The sequence below is a fragment of the Cynocephalus volans genome, chromosome X (genome assembly GCF_027409185.1).
Source record: "Cynocephalus volans isolate mCynVol1 chromosome X, mCynVol1.pri, whole genome shotgun sequence".
Classification (NCBI taxonomy): Eukaryota; Metazoa; Chordata; class Mammalia; order Dermoptera; family Cynocephalidae; genus Cynocephalus; species Cynocephalus volans.
The window spans coordinates 27,633,510-27,650,243 of record NC_084478.1 but is presented as its reverse complement, the minus strand read 5'-3'; the positions used below and the strand labels follow the sequence as shown (position 1 = coordinate 27,650,243).

Genomic DNA, 16,734 nt, shown 5'->3' with positions numbered 1-16,734 from the left:
TTTGGTGGGTTTTTGTCGCCACTGTTAGTGCTGCTGCTGATTTACTTGCGTGTTTGCTTGCCTGCCTTGGCTTCCTATGCACTTCAACACCTTTTCCATGCCACATGTCTTGGCTTAACTGTCCCAACTTGGGCTAAATCTGGCCATGCCACTGTCTGGGTTCATGTTCTCAAGGGACGCACATGGTGCATCTTCCACTTTGCCCGTCTGTGCACTTAGACCTGAGACCTAAGTCTGGGCTCTAAGTGGGAAGAGCAGGTCCCTCTGGATGGGTCAGATGTGTGATTTTTGTTTATTAGTAGTACTTTTTAACTCAGGGAGCAAAGGCAATTTACCCAGCTGGCGGTGAGCCGGAGTGACACAGGCTGCCTGGCATCCTCGATGACTCACTGGCCCCCAGGTCAGATCCCCAGCCTGGAACACTAGGAAGCTGAGTAAAGCAGCTTTGAGAAGTGGTCAAGAACTTGGGCTCTGGAGTTAGACTTAGTAGGCTCAGATCTAGACCTTGCCACTTTACTACTTTTATGACCTTTTATCAGCAAGGGACTTCATCTCACTGAGCCTCAGTTTCCTTTTCTGTATAATGAAAATAAGGGTATCACAGGTGGGGTTCTCTGAGAAGCAGACTCTGAGGCAGCATTTAGTGTGAAGATATGTTTTTAGAGTTCGATACCCATGGCAGGAAGAAAGCAGGATTGGGCAGAGGGAGAAGTCAAGTTATGATACTGACTCAGAAAGCCTTGGCCAAATCCACAGGGAGCTTTGGCTCTGAAATGACCCATCTGAGTTGGCCTGTGTTGGGCTGAAATAGCTGAGACTTTTATACTGTGGGGTGTGGGCCGCCCTGGAGAAGGGAGTGCGTTGGCTGAGGAGTCTCTCTTCAGCTGAGATGGTCCCTGGAGGGATTCATAGCTGGGGGATGCCTGCTGACAGCACTGCCAGCAGCAGGGGTGATGAGCCCGCCATTGAAAGGCGCTGGGGGCATAGTAGGTACCTCAAGGGGTGGCTGGGAGGATTGAATACTTAATGCATGAGAGGTGCATCTTCCAGTGCCTGGCACGTGGTAGGCATTCAGTAAATGGTAGCTGCTGTTATAACTTCTTGTAGGTTCGACTTATACCTGCTGGGGTCCTCGGGCTGGTTGGTCTTTTCTCTGCGATTTAGGTTCCCGGTCCAGTAAAGCAAGGAGACTCCTAGTTGCTAGTTGTTTATCCACGTCACATGTTTTAAGTGTCCATAACTAAAACTACTAAGAAAAATACAAGAAAATAGCATGATTTTGATTTAAAAATCATAAAGGAATAAGGGCAGCTTTATTTTGATGTCTTTGGATACATGGTGATATCGCCTACCTTCTCCTGTGTTCTCCTTTTATTTAATAGCTGTGGGTATAGGAACTCACCAAACAAAAACACTTGTAATAAATTGTTACAAAAGGATGGGCTTTTTCCTTTTTCTTTGATTTCAGTAACATCATTTTTGCCAAAATGGTACTCTTGTGTTGGGCAGACTGGAAGGGAACAGGGACCATCGAGGGCTGCGTCCTCATTGGGTGTCAGCTGCTCTAGACATGTGCTTTGCAGAATCTCAGAAACTCTGGTATTTGTCAGAACTGAAATTCGTTAGCATTGTTGTAAGAGTCTATAAATATAGTGAAAGGCATTTACAAATAGACATTGTAAAATGCTTACACACCCACAGTCTGAACACTGTCAAAACACCAGCTGCAGCTTCCCTACTTGGAAAGATTGGAACCTTTTTTAAACTACACCTACTGTGTTTTCAAAATAGGCTTGCTTCTGGCCCTGTATAGAAGACCATTTCAACTTAAGCCTGTGTCTGGCTCTTGGCACGAGAGATCAGGGCTCAGTCAGAGAGATGGGAGGGATCCCAGTCTCCTTCCTGTCAATATGTGACTGGTGCCTTAGAATCTGGGGAGGAGTCACTCAGGGATGGTTAGTTCCTATTTCTTCAGGGTGGTCCCTCATGGTTCAGGGTACTGGACCATCTGTTCAGAGCCTACAGGCAAATCCCAGACACATGAAACATTCCCCTGAGTAAGGGGCCCTTCCCTGGCAAGGGTTCACCCCAGATCACACCAAATGCCACTTGAGAGGCAGCCACCTTGGCCAGCTTGGAGCATTATAGTTTTTTCCTTTTATCCAGTGCATTAGAATAATGCTCCCCCAATTGGGGATAGAGCCTCTAGTAGCTACTAGCAGTTTGCACTTTTGTTTATCATTTGCATGTTATCTTTTATCATTTTAACAGTTGTAAAGACAAAATGCTCTTGTAGTAACAGTTTTCCACTGATAGCCGTTGCCATGGAATGTTTTTAGTTTCTTAGGATTTCTCAGACAGGGATGTTGTATTAGTCTGCTCAGGCTACCACAACAAAATACCACAGGCTGGGTGGTTTGAAGAACAGAAATTTATTTCCTCACAGTTGTGGAGGCTGGAAGTCCAAGATCAAGGTGTCAGCAGGGTTGGTTTCTTCTGATGCCTTTCTCCTTGGCTTGCAGACGGCCACCTTCTCACCATGTCTTTACGTGTTCTTTCCTCTGTACATGTGTACCCGTGCTATCTCTGTGTGTGTCCAAACTTCCTCATATAAGGATGGATGGGCTTAAGACCCACCCTAATGGCCTCATTTTAACTTAATCACCTTTTAATGGCTCTATCTCTAAATACAGTCACATTCTGAGGTACTGGGGGTTAAGACTTCAACATATGAATTTGGGGTGGAGAGTGGGAGGAAGACACATTTCAGCCGGTAACAAACATAAACTTGGGGATATTCAAAAATTTCTTTCTCGTTTAAAAAGTGCTGACACATTACTCAAGTGTGAGAAATGCTTTCAGAATGAAGGTGCTATTGTCTGAGTGTTTATGCCCCCCACCCCCATTTATATGTTTAAATTCTCATCCCCAAGATGATGGGTTAGGAGGTAAGGCCTGTAGGAGGTGATCAGGTCATGGGGGCAGAGCCCTCATGAATGGGATTAGTGCCCTCATAGAAGAGACCCCTTACCCTTCCACCACGTGAAGACACCATCTCTGAGAAGGTGCCACCTGTGAACCAGGAAATGGGCCTTCATCAGACACCAAATCTGTCAGCACCTTGACCTTGGACTTCCCAGCCTCCAGAATGAGAAATAAATTTCTATTGTTTATAAGCCACCCAGTCTATGGTAGTTTGTTATAGCAGCCTGAACAGATGGACTAAGACAAGAAGTTAGAAATAGGACCAAGAATATAACTTATCCACAGGTTATTTTCTGAGATGTTCAAGGCCCAGACAAATCACAATGTTTGTTTACTCATTTAGTTAAAACATTTTGGCCTACTTAAATGTATAAAGCATTGTACTAAGAGGGGAAAAAATGACAAAATCCCATTCAGAGGAGTAAGTGGAGAAGGTCACTCACTAGGTACACACATGAGTGTGAGATGCTGTGGTGAGGGTCGGGGTAGAGGCGTGTGCTGCATGAATCGAGAGGAAGAGAGGTGGGCCCGCCCTGAATGCTAAAGGGGAGTCACATTTGTACAACTAGAGCTGGAAGAGGTGGCATCACAAACATTGACAGAGACATGAAGATTTGGAGGCAAAGGAGATGATGAAATGTCCCGGAATTTGCCCACAAATCACAGGACCACCCTGCACCCCAACCCCACCCTCATCTCCAATATTTCTCTAATGTTGAAATTATGGAATGAGAGCTCTAGAAGTACCCTCAGAGGTGATCCTGTTCAAGCTAGCCCACCTGTTGTTTTGTTGATGAAGCACCCAAGTTCCAGAGAGGTTAAGTAACCTGGCCAACGTCACACAGCCGGTGAACCGCAGGCTTAGATGTAGCTCACCTGGCCTGGACTTCTAAGACTAGGATTCATAACTCCACACACCTCTGACTGGTTCCCAGGTGAGATGATCACATGGGGCACCTGTGGTCGGGCAATTCTTAAAGGAAAGTTTGCGGGGCAAGGGCCAGGCAATCTCATCTTTTATTTAATGATACTGTTGGGGAGAAAGGAAAGAGAATGTGAGCTGCCTAAATTGTATGAGTCTCTAGTCACTGTTATTAAATGTAAACTTTCGAAGGAAGGAAAAATTCATCTATAGTCTTATCCCAGGGACAATTACTATTAACATTTTGGGCTATTTCTTTCCCGTCTTTTTCTTATACATGATTTGGTTTGTTTTTTGCCAATTTTACATGGGCATGATCGTATTGAACATCATACAACTTTGTCTTAGGGAGAAAAATTGCATTTATTGTACAAATACATAATACATTCCCATTTCAGAAAATTTGGCCGATGTTTATAAATTCCACAGATGTTCTTTGAGCCCCTACCATGTACCAGGAGCTGAGCTGGGTGGTGGAACTCACCCATCGGACTACCCAGGACTAACCACTGTAAATATGCTTCTGGTCTCTAAAAAAAACTCCCTCTTCCTAATATGTCAGGAGGGCATGTATACGCACTGCTGTGTGTGTCGTTTTTAACCTGCCTTTGTCCCTTAATATTGTAACATAAGCATTCATTCTTGTTAGAATAGCCATTCATAAACGTCACTTTAATGGCTATCTAAAAGTCCGTCAAATATTATAGTTCATTCAACTGTTCCCCTATTTATGAAAGATTCCAGTTCTTTTCAGTTTCTCTTTGTATAACTCTGTGATAAGCACATTGTTGCACAAAACCCCGTTTGGGTATTTCAGAGTCTTTAACATAGACTCCCAGAACTGGGTCAAAACGTAACTATTTTAAATGCTATTGATATATACCCTGTTCTTTAAAATTACTTAATTTTACCGTGCACCATTCCATGAAAGATTTAAGGTAATTTTCAAAAACCACGCGTTATGCTAAGTTAAATAAGCCAGGCACAGAGAGATAAATACCGTTTGATCTCACTTATCTGTGGAGTCTAAAAAAGTTGAACTAATGAAAACAGAGTAAAATGGTGGTTACCAGAGGGTGGTGGGGGGCAGAGGGTGGATGGGGAGAGGGGAGACATTGGTCATAGGGTCCAAAGTTTCAGTTAGATGGGAGGAGTAAGTTCCAGTGATCTATTGCACAGCAGGGTGACTATAGTTAATAAAAATGTATATTTCACGACAGCTAAAAGAGGGTTTTAAATCTTCTCACCACAAAGAAATGATAAATATTTGAGGTGATGGATATGCTAATTAGCCTGATTCGATCTTCCATAGTGTATACATATGTCAGAACACATGGTAGCCCATAAATATATACAGTTAGTATCTTTCAATTAAAATAAAATAATTAAAAAATTTAAAAATCCACATCCAAAAGAAAAAAAAAATACATATAAAAGAATAAAATAATTGAGTGACAATAAAGGGAATCTAAGGGTAGAAAGTAATAAAGCTCAGTATAGGATGAACACACTTATGCACAAGAGAGTCCTTTCTAGTCCATCAAGATAGGCTAACATTTGACTGGAAGCTTCCAGCTGTCAAATAAAAGAGAAAAACAGCAGCTCCAAGATCAACAGTTACCAGAATACACAAATAAACCACATGTTCGGAAGCAGCCGAGTTGTTCTGAGATACTGGTGATTAACTCATGAGCGAAACTCCTCCCCACCAACAGCTCCTCTCACTTACTCCCCAGCTGCGCACCAGGGTGTCGCCTCCTCTAACCATTTTCCCTCTTACCTCCTCGGGGGCAGGGGGGAGCCTAGTGGAGTTAACATAAGTTTTGGTTCTTGGTGTGTTCCAGAAAGGACAAGACCATCTGGCTGAATGATTTGAGTTCAGTCTGTTCATTTGGCAGATGACAGCACCTTCAGGCTCTGTGGATATCAAATAGTGATATTTAAGGGCCCTCATGAACATCTTCCTTTCTATCTGGGAAAAGGAAGGCTTTTAAAAATGAAAATACTTTCCTACGAATAATACTGCTTTTCTAAAACATTTCATTCAGAAGGTTGCCTTCAAATTAGTGGAATCTGGGGCCCTGATGATAAAATGTTTTGAGATAAACTGCTTCCTGTTGGCTTGGGATGTGAAGGGCCTGAGCTTTGGTAGCCAGGGGATGGAGAGGGAGTCTGCTGGGGAAACCTGGCCTGTTCCCCCCAGCCCCCCAGCCTTAGAAAGTTGGGGAAGGAAAGTGAGGCAGGAAGTAAAGGCCCTTCTGTGAAGTCCAGCTACAGTGGTTCATACTCTACCTACCCAGCTCTGAAAGGCCTAGCAAGTCCCAGAACGCACACTCACAGGACAGTCTTCACGCTCTACTTTCTCTCAGTGGAGGCCAAGCCCTGGTCCCTGCGGTTGTCACCTCTCCTCCGGTTGAGGGCACTTGAGTCAGTGTCATTCATTTGGGAACTGAGGGGGCCTCACCTCCTTCTGTTGGCCCTACTCTACCATCACAGGGATGTGCATGTTGTGCTGAATGCTCCTGCCATCGCCCCTTCTGGAGTGAGAAACCCAGGAGTCCGCCCGTCAGCTCCCTGGCTCATAGTGCCCCCATGCCACCCTCCCTGAGCTCCAGGTTCATAGGACTCCTGCTGTAGCTTCCCTGCACCCACATCACCTCCAGCACAAGGCGACCCCCACAGTGCTTGGCCCAGCAGTGTCTGGCCTTTGCCACCTTCACCAGCTTTTCTACCCTGGCTTCTGTCTGGGGACATCAGGCTTTAGTCTTGGGACCCCTGGCCACACTGGCACTCTCACCCACACTTGGGTCCTGGCTTAATCATGCCTTTTACAGGAGAGATATGTCCTCTCTCCTTTGTCTTCCAAAGCCCAACTGTAACAGCACCTCCCCTGTGTGCCCCCCACCCTCCACTATGTGGGTACCCTGATCTTGCCCAGTCCTTGCTTCCCATAAGACTGTGTCTCCTGTATCTTACATAGCCTGTGCCATGTGGATCTGTCTGTCTCTCCCATTTAGGCCCTTCAGAGTAGATACCTCCTGGCTTGGCCCTCTCAGTACCCCCAGCACAATAGGGATTTGACAAGTGCTTGTTGAGTAAGTCTTACCCATTGTGTAGTTCAACTTCAGGCCATGGTGACCTTTCAGGAGCTGTGAGATGGGCTACATCTGTTGATTTGCCAGGAACAACACCTCGACTTCGCCCTCTCATCTTATGGGCAAAGGATCTTTTCCGATTTTACTGCTGTCACAGCTTTTGGATAATCTTGTTTGGGACTCATCACCCCAAAAGGGCCCAAAGAGCTGCCCTTTTTGGAGGAATTTGGAGGAACCATCTGCTCACGCATGAGGAGTCTATATTTCTCTCATTATCTTGGAGGCCTGTTCCCACCCCAAAGAGCTGCTCCTAGCTCAGATACAGAGGGAAGTCATTTGTGTCCTGATGGGCACAGGGGCACCCACCCAGGAGCCATCTAATTTTACAGGCCTGTGCCCCAGTGCCAGCTTTCATGCTGCCAGATCTCAACTCGACACCTTGTGCCTGTCAACAGCCTGGCCAATGCCTCAGCCCCAGGCCAGAAAACCTTTTTCTCAAGGGTAAAAGTAACTGACCTTTGACAAGCAGCATTGGCTAAATTCCTTGTTCCTTAAAAGGGAAGCTCCCAGTTTGCCAGTGCTTATTTGGCCATGGGGCGGGAGCAGGCCCTACGTCGCACCCTGCGTACCCAGCAGGAGGGTTTGTGGCTGGATGTAAGTTGGCAAACAGTTGTTATTAAAATAGCCATCTTTGAAAATGTGTGCTGGAGAGGGCTTATCCAGTCTGTCAGCCACTTTGCACAACAGTCCATGTGGCTGGACAGCTCATTGGCTCCTACTGGCTCCCTCACAGGTGACAATGCCGCCCACCCACCTAACGCACAGCACACTCCTTAACGTGTGTACAGCAAGAAGACTGACAGAATGACAAGGACACACACCAATTATTAAATGTCTGAACTTGTATTTTTAATGTAGGGGTGACGGTCCAAAGATTGACTTGGCGGGCGGTACTCTCTCCGGCATCCTGGACAAGGATCTCTCAGACCGCAGCAATGACATCGGTGAGTAAGGACAGCGCTGTCACTTCTTTGTGCAGAGTTAGAAAGTAACTACAGAGCCCAGCTTGCCCCTTCAAGTAGCCTGAGGAGAACTAACACAACCATTGAAATGCAAGATTGACAGCCCTGGCTTGGCTTTAGGTGTTGAGTTTTGTTTTGTTTTGTTTTGTTTTAAAAAAAAAAGGGGGGGGGGAGAAGTAACATTAAAACAGAATGCATGGGATCTCTACCCTCCCTGGCCTTAGGAGAAATTCCTTGCAAAGTCTAATGAAAAGAAACGATAGATAAGCCCTTTTGTAAAAGTAGGTATGAACACTTACGTTCATATTCTCCAGTGATTTATGTATTTCACATTTATGCCGTTCTTTTAAGGAACGGCAGGGTCTGTGGTGGATCTGGCACCAAGTGTTTTAACTTTGAGTTTAAAATGAGCTTTGGTGTGGCGATTGCCACTTAGTTCAGAACATGAGTGAGTTTTCCCAAGGTCAAGATCCCACTATGTGATAAACAAGAAGGGGGCTAAAGTCTCTCTGGTAAACAAAAGTCAGAGGTCCTTTTGGGAGGGGGAGTTTGTGGGTGAGTGTGAGGCCACATGCGTGCTGGTTGAGACCACTGGCAGCCTGACCTGGATGACAGCTCTTGTAGGAAGTCCAGATTCAGGGACTAAATTTTATTTTTAGCTTTACATCTTTTATTTGTACCTATCATGGTCTTAAGTTAGCATTCTCTCATATTCTCCAGAATTTGCCTTTTTTAATTAAACTTCTTATTTTGAGGTCGTGGTAGATTCACATGCAGTTGTAAGAAATAGTACAGAGAGATCAGCGTACCCTTTACCCAGTTTCCCCCAATGGTAACATCTTCCAGAATTATAACACAATATCACAACCAGGATATTGACATTGAGACAATCCCCCAATCTTATTCAGATTCTCCCGGTTTTACTAGTGCTTTTGTGTGTGTGTGTGTGTGTGTGTGTGTGTGTGTGTGTGTGTGTGTGTGTGTGTGTGTGTGTGTGTGTGTGTTTGGTTCTGTGCAAGTTTATCACACATGTAGGTTTGTGTATCCACCACCACAGTAAAGATACTGAACATTTCCATCACCACTAGGATCCCTCGTGTTGCTCTTTCATAACCACACCCACCTCCTTCCTGCCCCCCTTGCCTAACCTCTGGCAACCACTATTGGGAATTGATTTGATATGGAAGATACATTTCCAGCATTATCTGCCTTGGCCACTTGATTTAGAAACAAATGTCTGACAGTTTGGCTGGCCTTATGAGAGCACTAGAGCGCCTGACACGAGCGTTCTCCTCGCCTGCTCTTACTCCTCTGTTTGGGTGCTGTTTTCTTCCAAACCTGCTCATAGAGTTGCGTCTTTGCCACTGCCAACCTGCAGTCTCTGGTCTGATCTTGTGAAGGCTTGGGGTTAGGATGTGCCATTGTGACTGTCAAGACCAAAAGTATGAATTATATGCTTTTCAGTCTGACAAGCTAGTTTGGAAATATTTGGGGTATGGATGGGGGGAGAGTGGGGCTAGTCTATAGAAGCTTTTGATACAGTGGAAACTAAGTATCAGTTGCCTGTGTTTGGAAGCTCAGAAAGATGATGCTCAGGTTTGGTGTTCTCTCACTTGGCCAGGAAGACATTAATCCCAGAAAACTATAATTCTTCAAGTTAACAATTTAATGTATATATTATATGCATTGCAAGAAGTGATGATTGGCGGCCATGTAATCAACCAATACATACTTGTACCTACTGCTCCAGGCAAGGCTGCCTGGATACCTGGTCCTCACACTAAGGCCCTGCCTTCCAGGGGCTTTGGATCTGGGACCCTAAGTTTTCAAATGAAAAGTGAGATAACACTGAAGGTCTATATAAATGATGACTGATTGGTAGAAAGTAATGCTGATCAGAAGAAAGGATGCTTCCTGGGGCCCAGGGTGTTGGGACAGGCTCCGTGAAGGTGGATGAACTTATCTGTAACTTGAGGTTGGATTTGCTGAGGTGGGCAGGGGAGCACATGGGGAGAGCTGATAACTGGGCGTAGAGCAGCCTGGCTGCAGTAGAGACTTTGTGCTGGGAAGGAGAAGGGTTGACTTGGAAATGTAAGTGGGTACCAGACCAAGTTGGAGGGGGCTGGATTTGTATTCTGTAGGAAGTGGGAGCTGTTGATGGTTGACACTGAAGTGACATGATCAGGTCTAGAAATTCAGATCATAACCGATGGAGCTTTGTGGGACCAATCACATGAAGGAAAGATGGTGTCAAGGAGTCAGGTCATTTGATAGTTGGGTGAGAGGCAGAGAGAGCCAGAATTAAGCTGCTCACCAAAGGCCTGGGGGAGAAGGTGGATGTGGAGGCAGCAGTGCAGGAGAATTATTGTTAGGCCTCAGCAGCAAATTGGATTTGGGAGCAGGGCGAAGGAGAGAATGTTTTGTCTTGCGAGGCTTTAGGATTGGGTGACTGGGGAACAAATGACATGGGTAAAAATGAGCCTGTCAGGAGGAGGAGCTGGTTTGGGGGGAAACATGATGAATGTAGTTAGGCATGTTGACTTTGAGATTTGGCCGAACATCCCAGTGTCAGTGCTGGATATGGAGGCTGAAAGTGGAGGGCCAAGGCTCTGCTGAGAGACTGGCAGGGATTGGAGGTAGAGGTTAGGAGCTTCCTGGTGGTGGTGGTGCTGGCAGGAGAGGAGTAGGCAGGATTGGCATCTGCAGATGTGGATTTTTTTTTTTTTTTTAATTTGGACGGCTGAGCAGTGCAGGGATCCAAACAGATGTAGGTTTAAGTGCTGAACCTGCTGCTTCCTGGCTGGGTGGCCTTCTGTAATTTACACAGATGCTCTGAACTTCAGCTGCCTTATCTATAAAGAACACTAACATCTCTATCAGCTTTCTCACCTTGTCTTCCAGAATTATGTCCAAATCATTCAGTGGGCTGCAAAAAGATAGAAATGCTTATTATTAACTTCAATTGTTTAGAAGTGATCTGGGGTCAGGAAGATAAAGTCCTTATCATGAGAAAAGAGAAAGAAGAACCTAGGGATGAAGACCAACCCCCTGCAAAATCCACATTTAAGAGCAAAGCAGGATCTTGCAACATGACAGAGGACAAGGGAGGAGTGGATTTTAGGCAGAATGCTTTTAGGCCCAAAGGCAGAAATATTCTTTGTAGGTAGATTGGTCAAGTAGAAAAGGACATTGCAGGGGAGGGTGGCTCTCTTCAGGGCTGCTTTCATAGCATTTGTTCATTGCTTTGAATCAGGGAGGAAGTTATTTGTACCAGAATGTTTTGTTAGTGATTCAGACAATTGAAGCTGTCCAAATGTGGATAGCAGTGACTAGCATAATACGGCCCTGAAAGCCATTAGAAACCATCAGGGTTAGCTATAAATAAATCTGTTTCCTCTTAATAAAGCTATAATTTTAAATTATTATAATATTAAATTAGAGAACATGGCTTTTGCAGATCTTGTGTGGGCAGCTACCAGCATCTGTCAGCCAGCAATAATTTAGAATGAAATCAGTTGGTCCGAAACGAAGTTGTTGATGTCAGTTTGAGATATTGTTTGTATCAAAGTACACGGCCATATTTCAAGTAACATAATAGAAAAAATGGATGCACTCCAACACAGGCCAGCACATGAATAGAAATGAAAATTAAATTGTCCAGTTTTCTCTTGCTGACGGAAGAATCCTGTTCCGATTGAATGGGAGATTACAGGCCGTGAAGTCAAGTGCCATAACATTTACTTTTATTATACCAGATATTGTAGTTCCCACCGCATGGCAGGATTTATCATTGCACTTCAGGTCCTTTCCCACTAAAGCACATAGCAACGGGCCTCCAGATGGGAAGCAGCCTGGGAACAAAGCCACTGAGCGTCATCTAATTGACTTAGAGAAAGCCCTTTCACTCCTCCTCAGTTGCTTGTCTTTTTTGTGAACGGTTATTTTTTTACATCCTGTTCAAATCTCCTCAAACCTTTTCCACTTCCATCTCTTTACATGCCCCGCCCCACCCCCTTCACTTGAGAAAGGTAAAGATTTCTCCGCTGTCTTTGCAACCTATGCCACAAAGCATACTTCGTTGCTGTAGTTGATTTGGAGGCCAAGTATTGCTGGCTTTAAAGTCAATGGGCTTGGGACGTGGAAGCAGTTTGGAAGATGTGAAGGCTAACTTCAACTTGTCCTCAGGTCTCTCATGGATTCCTGGGGCCTGTGGCTCATTTGGAGCAGGGAATGTAAAATTACTTCCCTATGCCCTAGGAATGCTATTAAGAGCCAACCAATTTGGAGTGCTTAAAAAGTTCTAGAAGTGGATTGTGGTGATGGTTGCACAACTTTGTAAATTTACTAAAAATTATTAAGTTGTACACTTAAAGTGGGTGAATTTTATGGTATATAAATTATACCTCAGTAAAGCTGTTAAAAAGAAAAAACAAAAAAAAGAGCTAATTGAGATTTTCCTAACACTCTCTTTGAGGTCCCAATGTTAAAAAAGATATACACATCACTGATCGATAAATACGGCATTAGAAGTACCCCTTTGCCCCACTTTATAAAATAGTTGTGACTTTTTAAGAATAATAACCACTATATTGGTGTTCCTGAGTTGTCTATAAACCAATCCTTTATAAATAGAATTATGTTTTAGATGGGTTAGAATAGATCTCTGAAAGCTTGTAGGGGGGTCATCTTCTTATGCAAATAAGTCCCCTTAGGGTGTTAAATACATATATTGTTTCACACAGTTTTCGTAAATTGAGGCCCACTTGGACATTGACTCATAGCTGATTACAGCCTTGGTGATAGAATAATCCCAACGTGTTTAAAAGGCTTAGGAATGTTTTCTAAGCATATTTGGGGATAGAACATGCCTTTATACTCTTTGATTCCTCTTTGAGGTACAACTGGCAGATAGTTGCTCCTGAGGAATGAAACTGCATGTATAATATCCCAGTGTTAGAATCATTCCTCCAGGACAGTGGAAACAGATATTTTCTTTCTTCATCTCCCCTTTCCCATCATCCTGAGGTTCTAGTGTTGAAATAATAGCAGTAGAAGCCAGCAAGAGGAAGGAAAGGAGGAACTAATATTCACTGGATGCCTACTAGATGTTTTGTATGTATTTTTTTCTCATCATCAACAGCCCTGTGAGGGAGGTGTAATGACACATGTCTTTACAGCGAAGGAACAAGGAATAAAGAAAGCCAGGTAAATTGGGCAGGGTTAAATGGCTAATTTGAAGCAGAGTTGGAATTGAACCCAGGTCTCCCTGAACCATTAGCCTAAACTTTCAGTGCATGAGAACTCTTCTCCCCAGGGGACATTTGGCAATTCCTGGAGACATTTTTGGTTGTCACATCATGGGTGTGGGGGCAGGGATGCTACTCGTACCTAGTGGGTAGAGGCTAAACATCCTGCAGTGCACAGCACAACCCCCACAAACATCAAAGAATGATTTAGCCCCAAATGTCAGTAGCACCGAGGCCAAGAAAGCCTGGTGTGTGTCAAGAGTCCAATGGTAAATTGGGAAGAGCTGAATTGAGGACCTGCATCCCCTTCAAGTGCAGCCTTGTGCTCCCTGGAGTGGCCTAATTTCCTGATAATTTCTATTAAACCTAGTTTGAAAATAATTTCAGAGCTTTTGGAAACCAGCGACTTCATATAGAAAAAAGTCAATATATTTGAAGTAATTAACTTAAACATTGACCAAGGACATGGCCGTGACCTTTGAGAGAGAGATCTTTCTCAGGCTTATGGCAGGTTACTTGCCTTAGAAAAAAAGATACATTTGAGTCTGCTTTTCACATAGAAAGAGTGTTGTATTTGGATTAGATAGTCTCCAAAGGTTTGATACCATTAAATGAATATTAAATAAAAGGACAACAAACATGAAATTTGATCAATGCTAAATTTTAAATCCATACTCTGCACAGTAAAGCTATACAGGACATATATAAAGCAATTTAATAGTGACCATTAACATAAATTTTTGTTACTTGACACCAAATCTCTATAAACAAGTGATTAAATTCTTACCTTATTTTGCAATGTCTAACTTTTACTATAAGAAATCATTTCCAGAGGTTTCTTGCACAGATTTTGAGGGAACACTTAGATCCCCTGGCCTTAGGCTGTTGGTTTTTCTGTCCTCTTTTTAAAAATATATTTTAAACTTCCCCTTTGGAGCAAGAAAGCCAGTTATTGGTCTTTGCAGCAGTTCAGGTCTTTGAGCAATTCCTCAGGTTTAGTAGGACAATATATTCTACATTCACCTGCCATAAAAAAACCCCATGAGTGACATTTGGAGTGTTCCAGATAGACGACTGGTTGGACGTGTGTGGGACGATGGGCTGCACCTCCCAGGTCTCTTGGGGTTTATTGCTCAGACATGAGAATTTTCATTAGAGAGCCAGGCTGGCTCCTACAGACACCATCTCCTTACCAGAATCTTCACACACAGCCTTTGGGATGAGGGACGTGGTTGAGGGTCCCTGTGCCAAGGAATGGCAGATGCAGTTGCTGTCCTGCCACAGTCGAGTCTGCGTATGACAGGGTGCAGTGTGAGCATGTGGACATGTGCAGCTCTGGCTCCCATTCAGTGACAAAGTCGTGCTCAAACTTAAATTTATATCAGGAGTATTTGAGGAGCACTATGCATTCCGCTGGTGTGTTGATGGAGAGCAAAAGCAATTGTGCTGAGGGTCAAGTGCTTTATAGGAAGGAAGCAGGATAGGCAGCACTTCCAATTGATGGGTCATTAGCTCGGGCAGTCCTCTGAGCATTTTTGGTTCCCTCCTGGCACTATGGAGACTCAGTTCATTTAGAAGAGCTTCCCTTGAGCCCTCCCCTGGTTCCTGACCTCTCGGGGATCACAGTGTAGGGGGGCTGCTGGGTAAACGAGGTCAGGCTGGCAACCAGCACGCACTTCAAAAATCATCTTCCACTCCTACAGGAGATGGGCCCATGTTGAGACCTCATCCTTTGTGGTCCTTTGAAGGGCCTGATCCTGGATGTAACTGAGCGTTTCTATTTATGGACCTTCACAGTTAGAGACGTGGGTCTTCCCCAGCTCCCAGGTGCTCACCTCTGTCTGGGTGCCCTCTACGGGGCAGTCCATCGTGGTGGCTGGGTTTGTGCTCAGTTATGGGGGCTTCCGTGAACATCTTTTACCACATCTCATCCCATAAGCACAGAAGCAATAAGCATGGAAAGTGCCAGTAGGAAAAGCCTCATGAACACTATGGAAATGCAGGGGGAAGCTAAACAGAGTGGGGAGACAGTGACAAATGGTGCATCACCTCATGGGAGCGACATATTTGGTGGTGTGAGTTTTTCCAAAACTCAGAGAGCCAATTAGTGCTTGGCATGAATGTGGCCATTCTGCCCAAGCCCCCTACACCCTTTAGCCTGCAACGAGGAAAACGACTGACTGGGGAGGGGTGGAGGGTCGTTTGGGTTGTAGGGAACATCAGTTCAGATGGCTCTTGGCTTGGAGAGGGTCACAGTTCCTGGTAGCCATGTGGACTTGGAGCCAGCCCCAGAAGCTCACCTGTGTGCAGAGGTGGCATGTTTTCTTCTGATATTTTGGTCCCCTGCCTCTCTGTGGACAAGGCCCTCGTATTCTTCATCCAGCCCCATGGCTTAAGTGCCTCTACCTTTGCTACAAGCTGAGACCATTTTCAGCCTTGAGAATACAAATCTGGAGGTACACTCTACTCAAAGTAGAGTGTATACAACAAAGAAATAGGAATCTTTGCTAGATCCACAGTGCACTCAACAGAGGCCTCTGAGCTGCAAGTGAATGTGGAAGCAAGACGGGAACAGGTGACGCTGAGCTCTCGGGTCGCGCATGGCATTTATTTGGCTTGGTGTGCCCCTTCCCTCCACCCACTGGCTGTGGGCTTCTGGATTGGCAGAGCCCGGTTCTGGCTTCTGCTCTACTTGAGGGATTACAGCCTGCCAGGAAATCATGCTCAGGCACCCCTTTGTCATACTTAAAAGCATTGTGGGCAAACTATACTTTATTAAGTATATTGTTTTCTTATTATCACTTTATTAAGTGAATTCTCAAAATCATTCTCTGATTGGAGCCACAGACCCCTGTTAAGTCATGGTCTAGAAACCTTGGCCAAGGTTAGCTGCCTGCTAACTTTGATTCATTAAATGAGAAAAGTGATTAGCAGTTGGAGAATGAGGTTGGTGGGCCCCATTAAAAGGTAATTGGATCTGGTGGTGACAAGCTTAGGATGAAGTCGAGGTTGACAGAGTGTCCTGATTTAGAGCCGAAAGAAGCCTCTTTACTTATCTTGGCAGTAACCTATAGTGACATTCTCTTCACTTCCCCAGGCCTGAGTCATCTCTCCCTGAGGTTCATACTCTGGAATTTCACAGACTCATTTACAAAAAAAAAAAAAAAAAGGGGGGGGGGGGGACTGTTACTAATTTTTATTTTACCAGTTAAGTACATTTTTAAAATAAATGTCATCTCCTATTAGGGTGAAATCTCCAGGTTTAAAAATTGAACAAATTTAGCTTCATGGGAAACTCACAATGTCGACCTTTTTCTCAGTGCTTTATGGACTTGCAATAACTTGGGCATGGATGCATACCAGTTCTTAGGACGGCTTTTGAACACCACAGGCCCAGCTTATGTCTGCAGGTAGAAGGTGGGGACAGAGGAGGAATGTTGGGGGCAAGCGAAAGGTCCCCAGAG

At 44.6% G+C, this 16,734-nt stretch overlaps 1 protein-coding gene across 6 annotated transcripts in view; it reads left to right on the top strand.

The window, feature by feature from the left end:
• SH3KBP1 (SH3 domain containing kinase binding protein 1) overlaps positions 1–16,734 on the top strand; it is a 188,824-nt gene that overhangs the window by 150,556 nt on the left and 21,534 nt on the right. For all 6 annotated transcript variants that reach the window (XM_063083073.1, XM_063083070.1, XM_063083072.1 and 3 more), the window contains one exon: positions 7,921–8,006. In XM_063083073.1, coding sequence (XP_062939143.1) covers positions 7,921–8,006 — 86 coding nt within the window. The remainder of the gene's footprint in view (positions 1–7,920; positions 8,007–16,734) is intronic.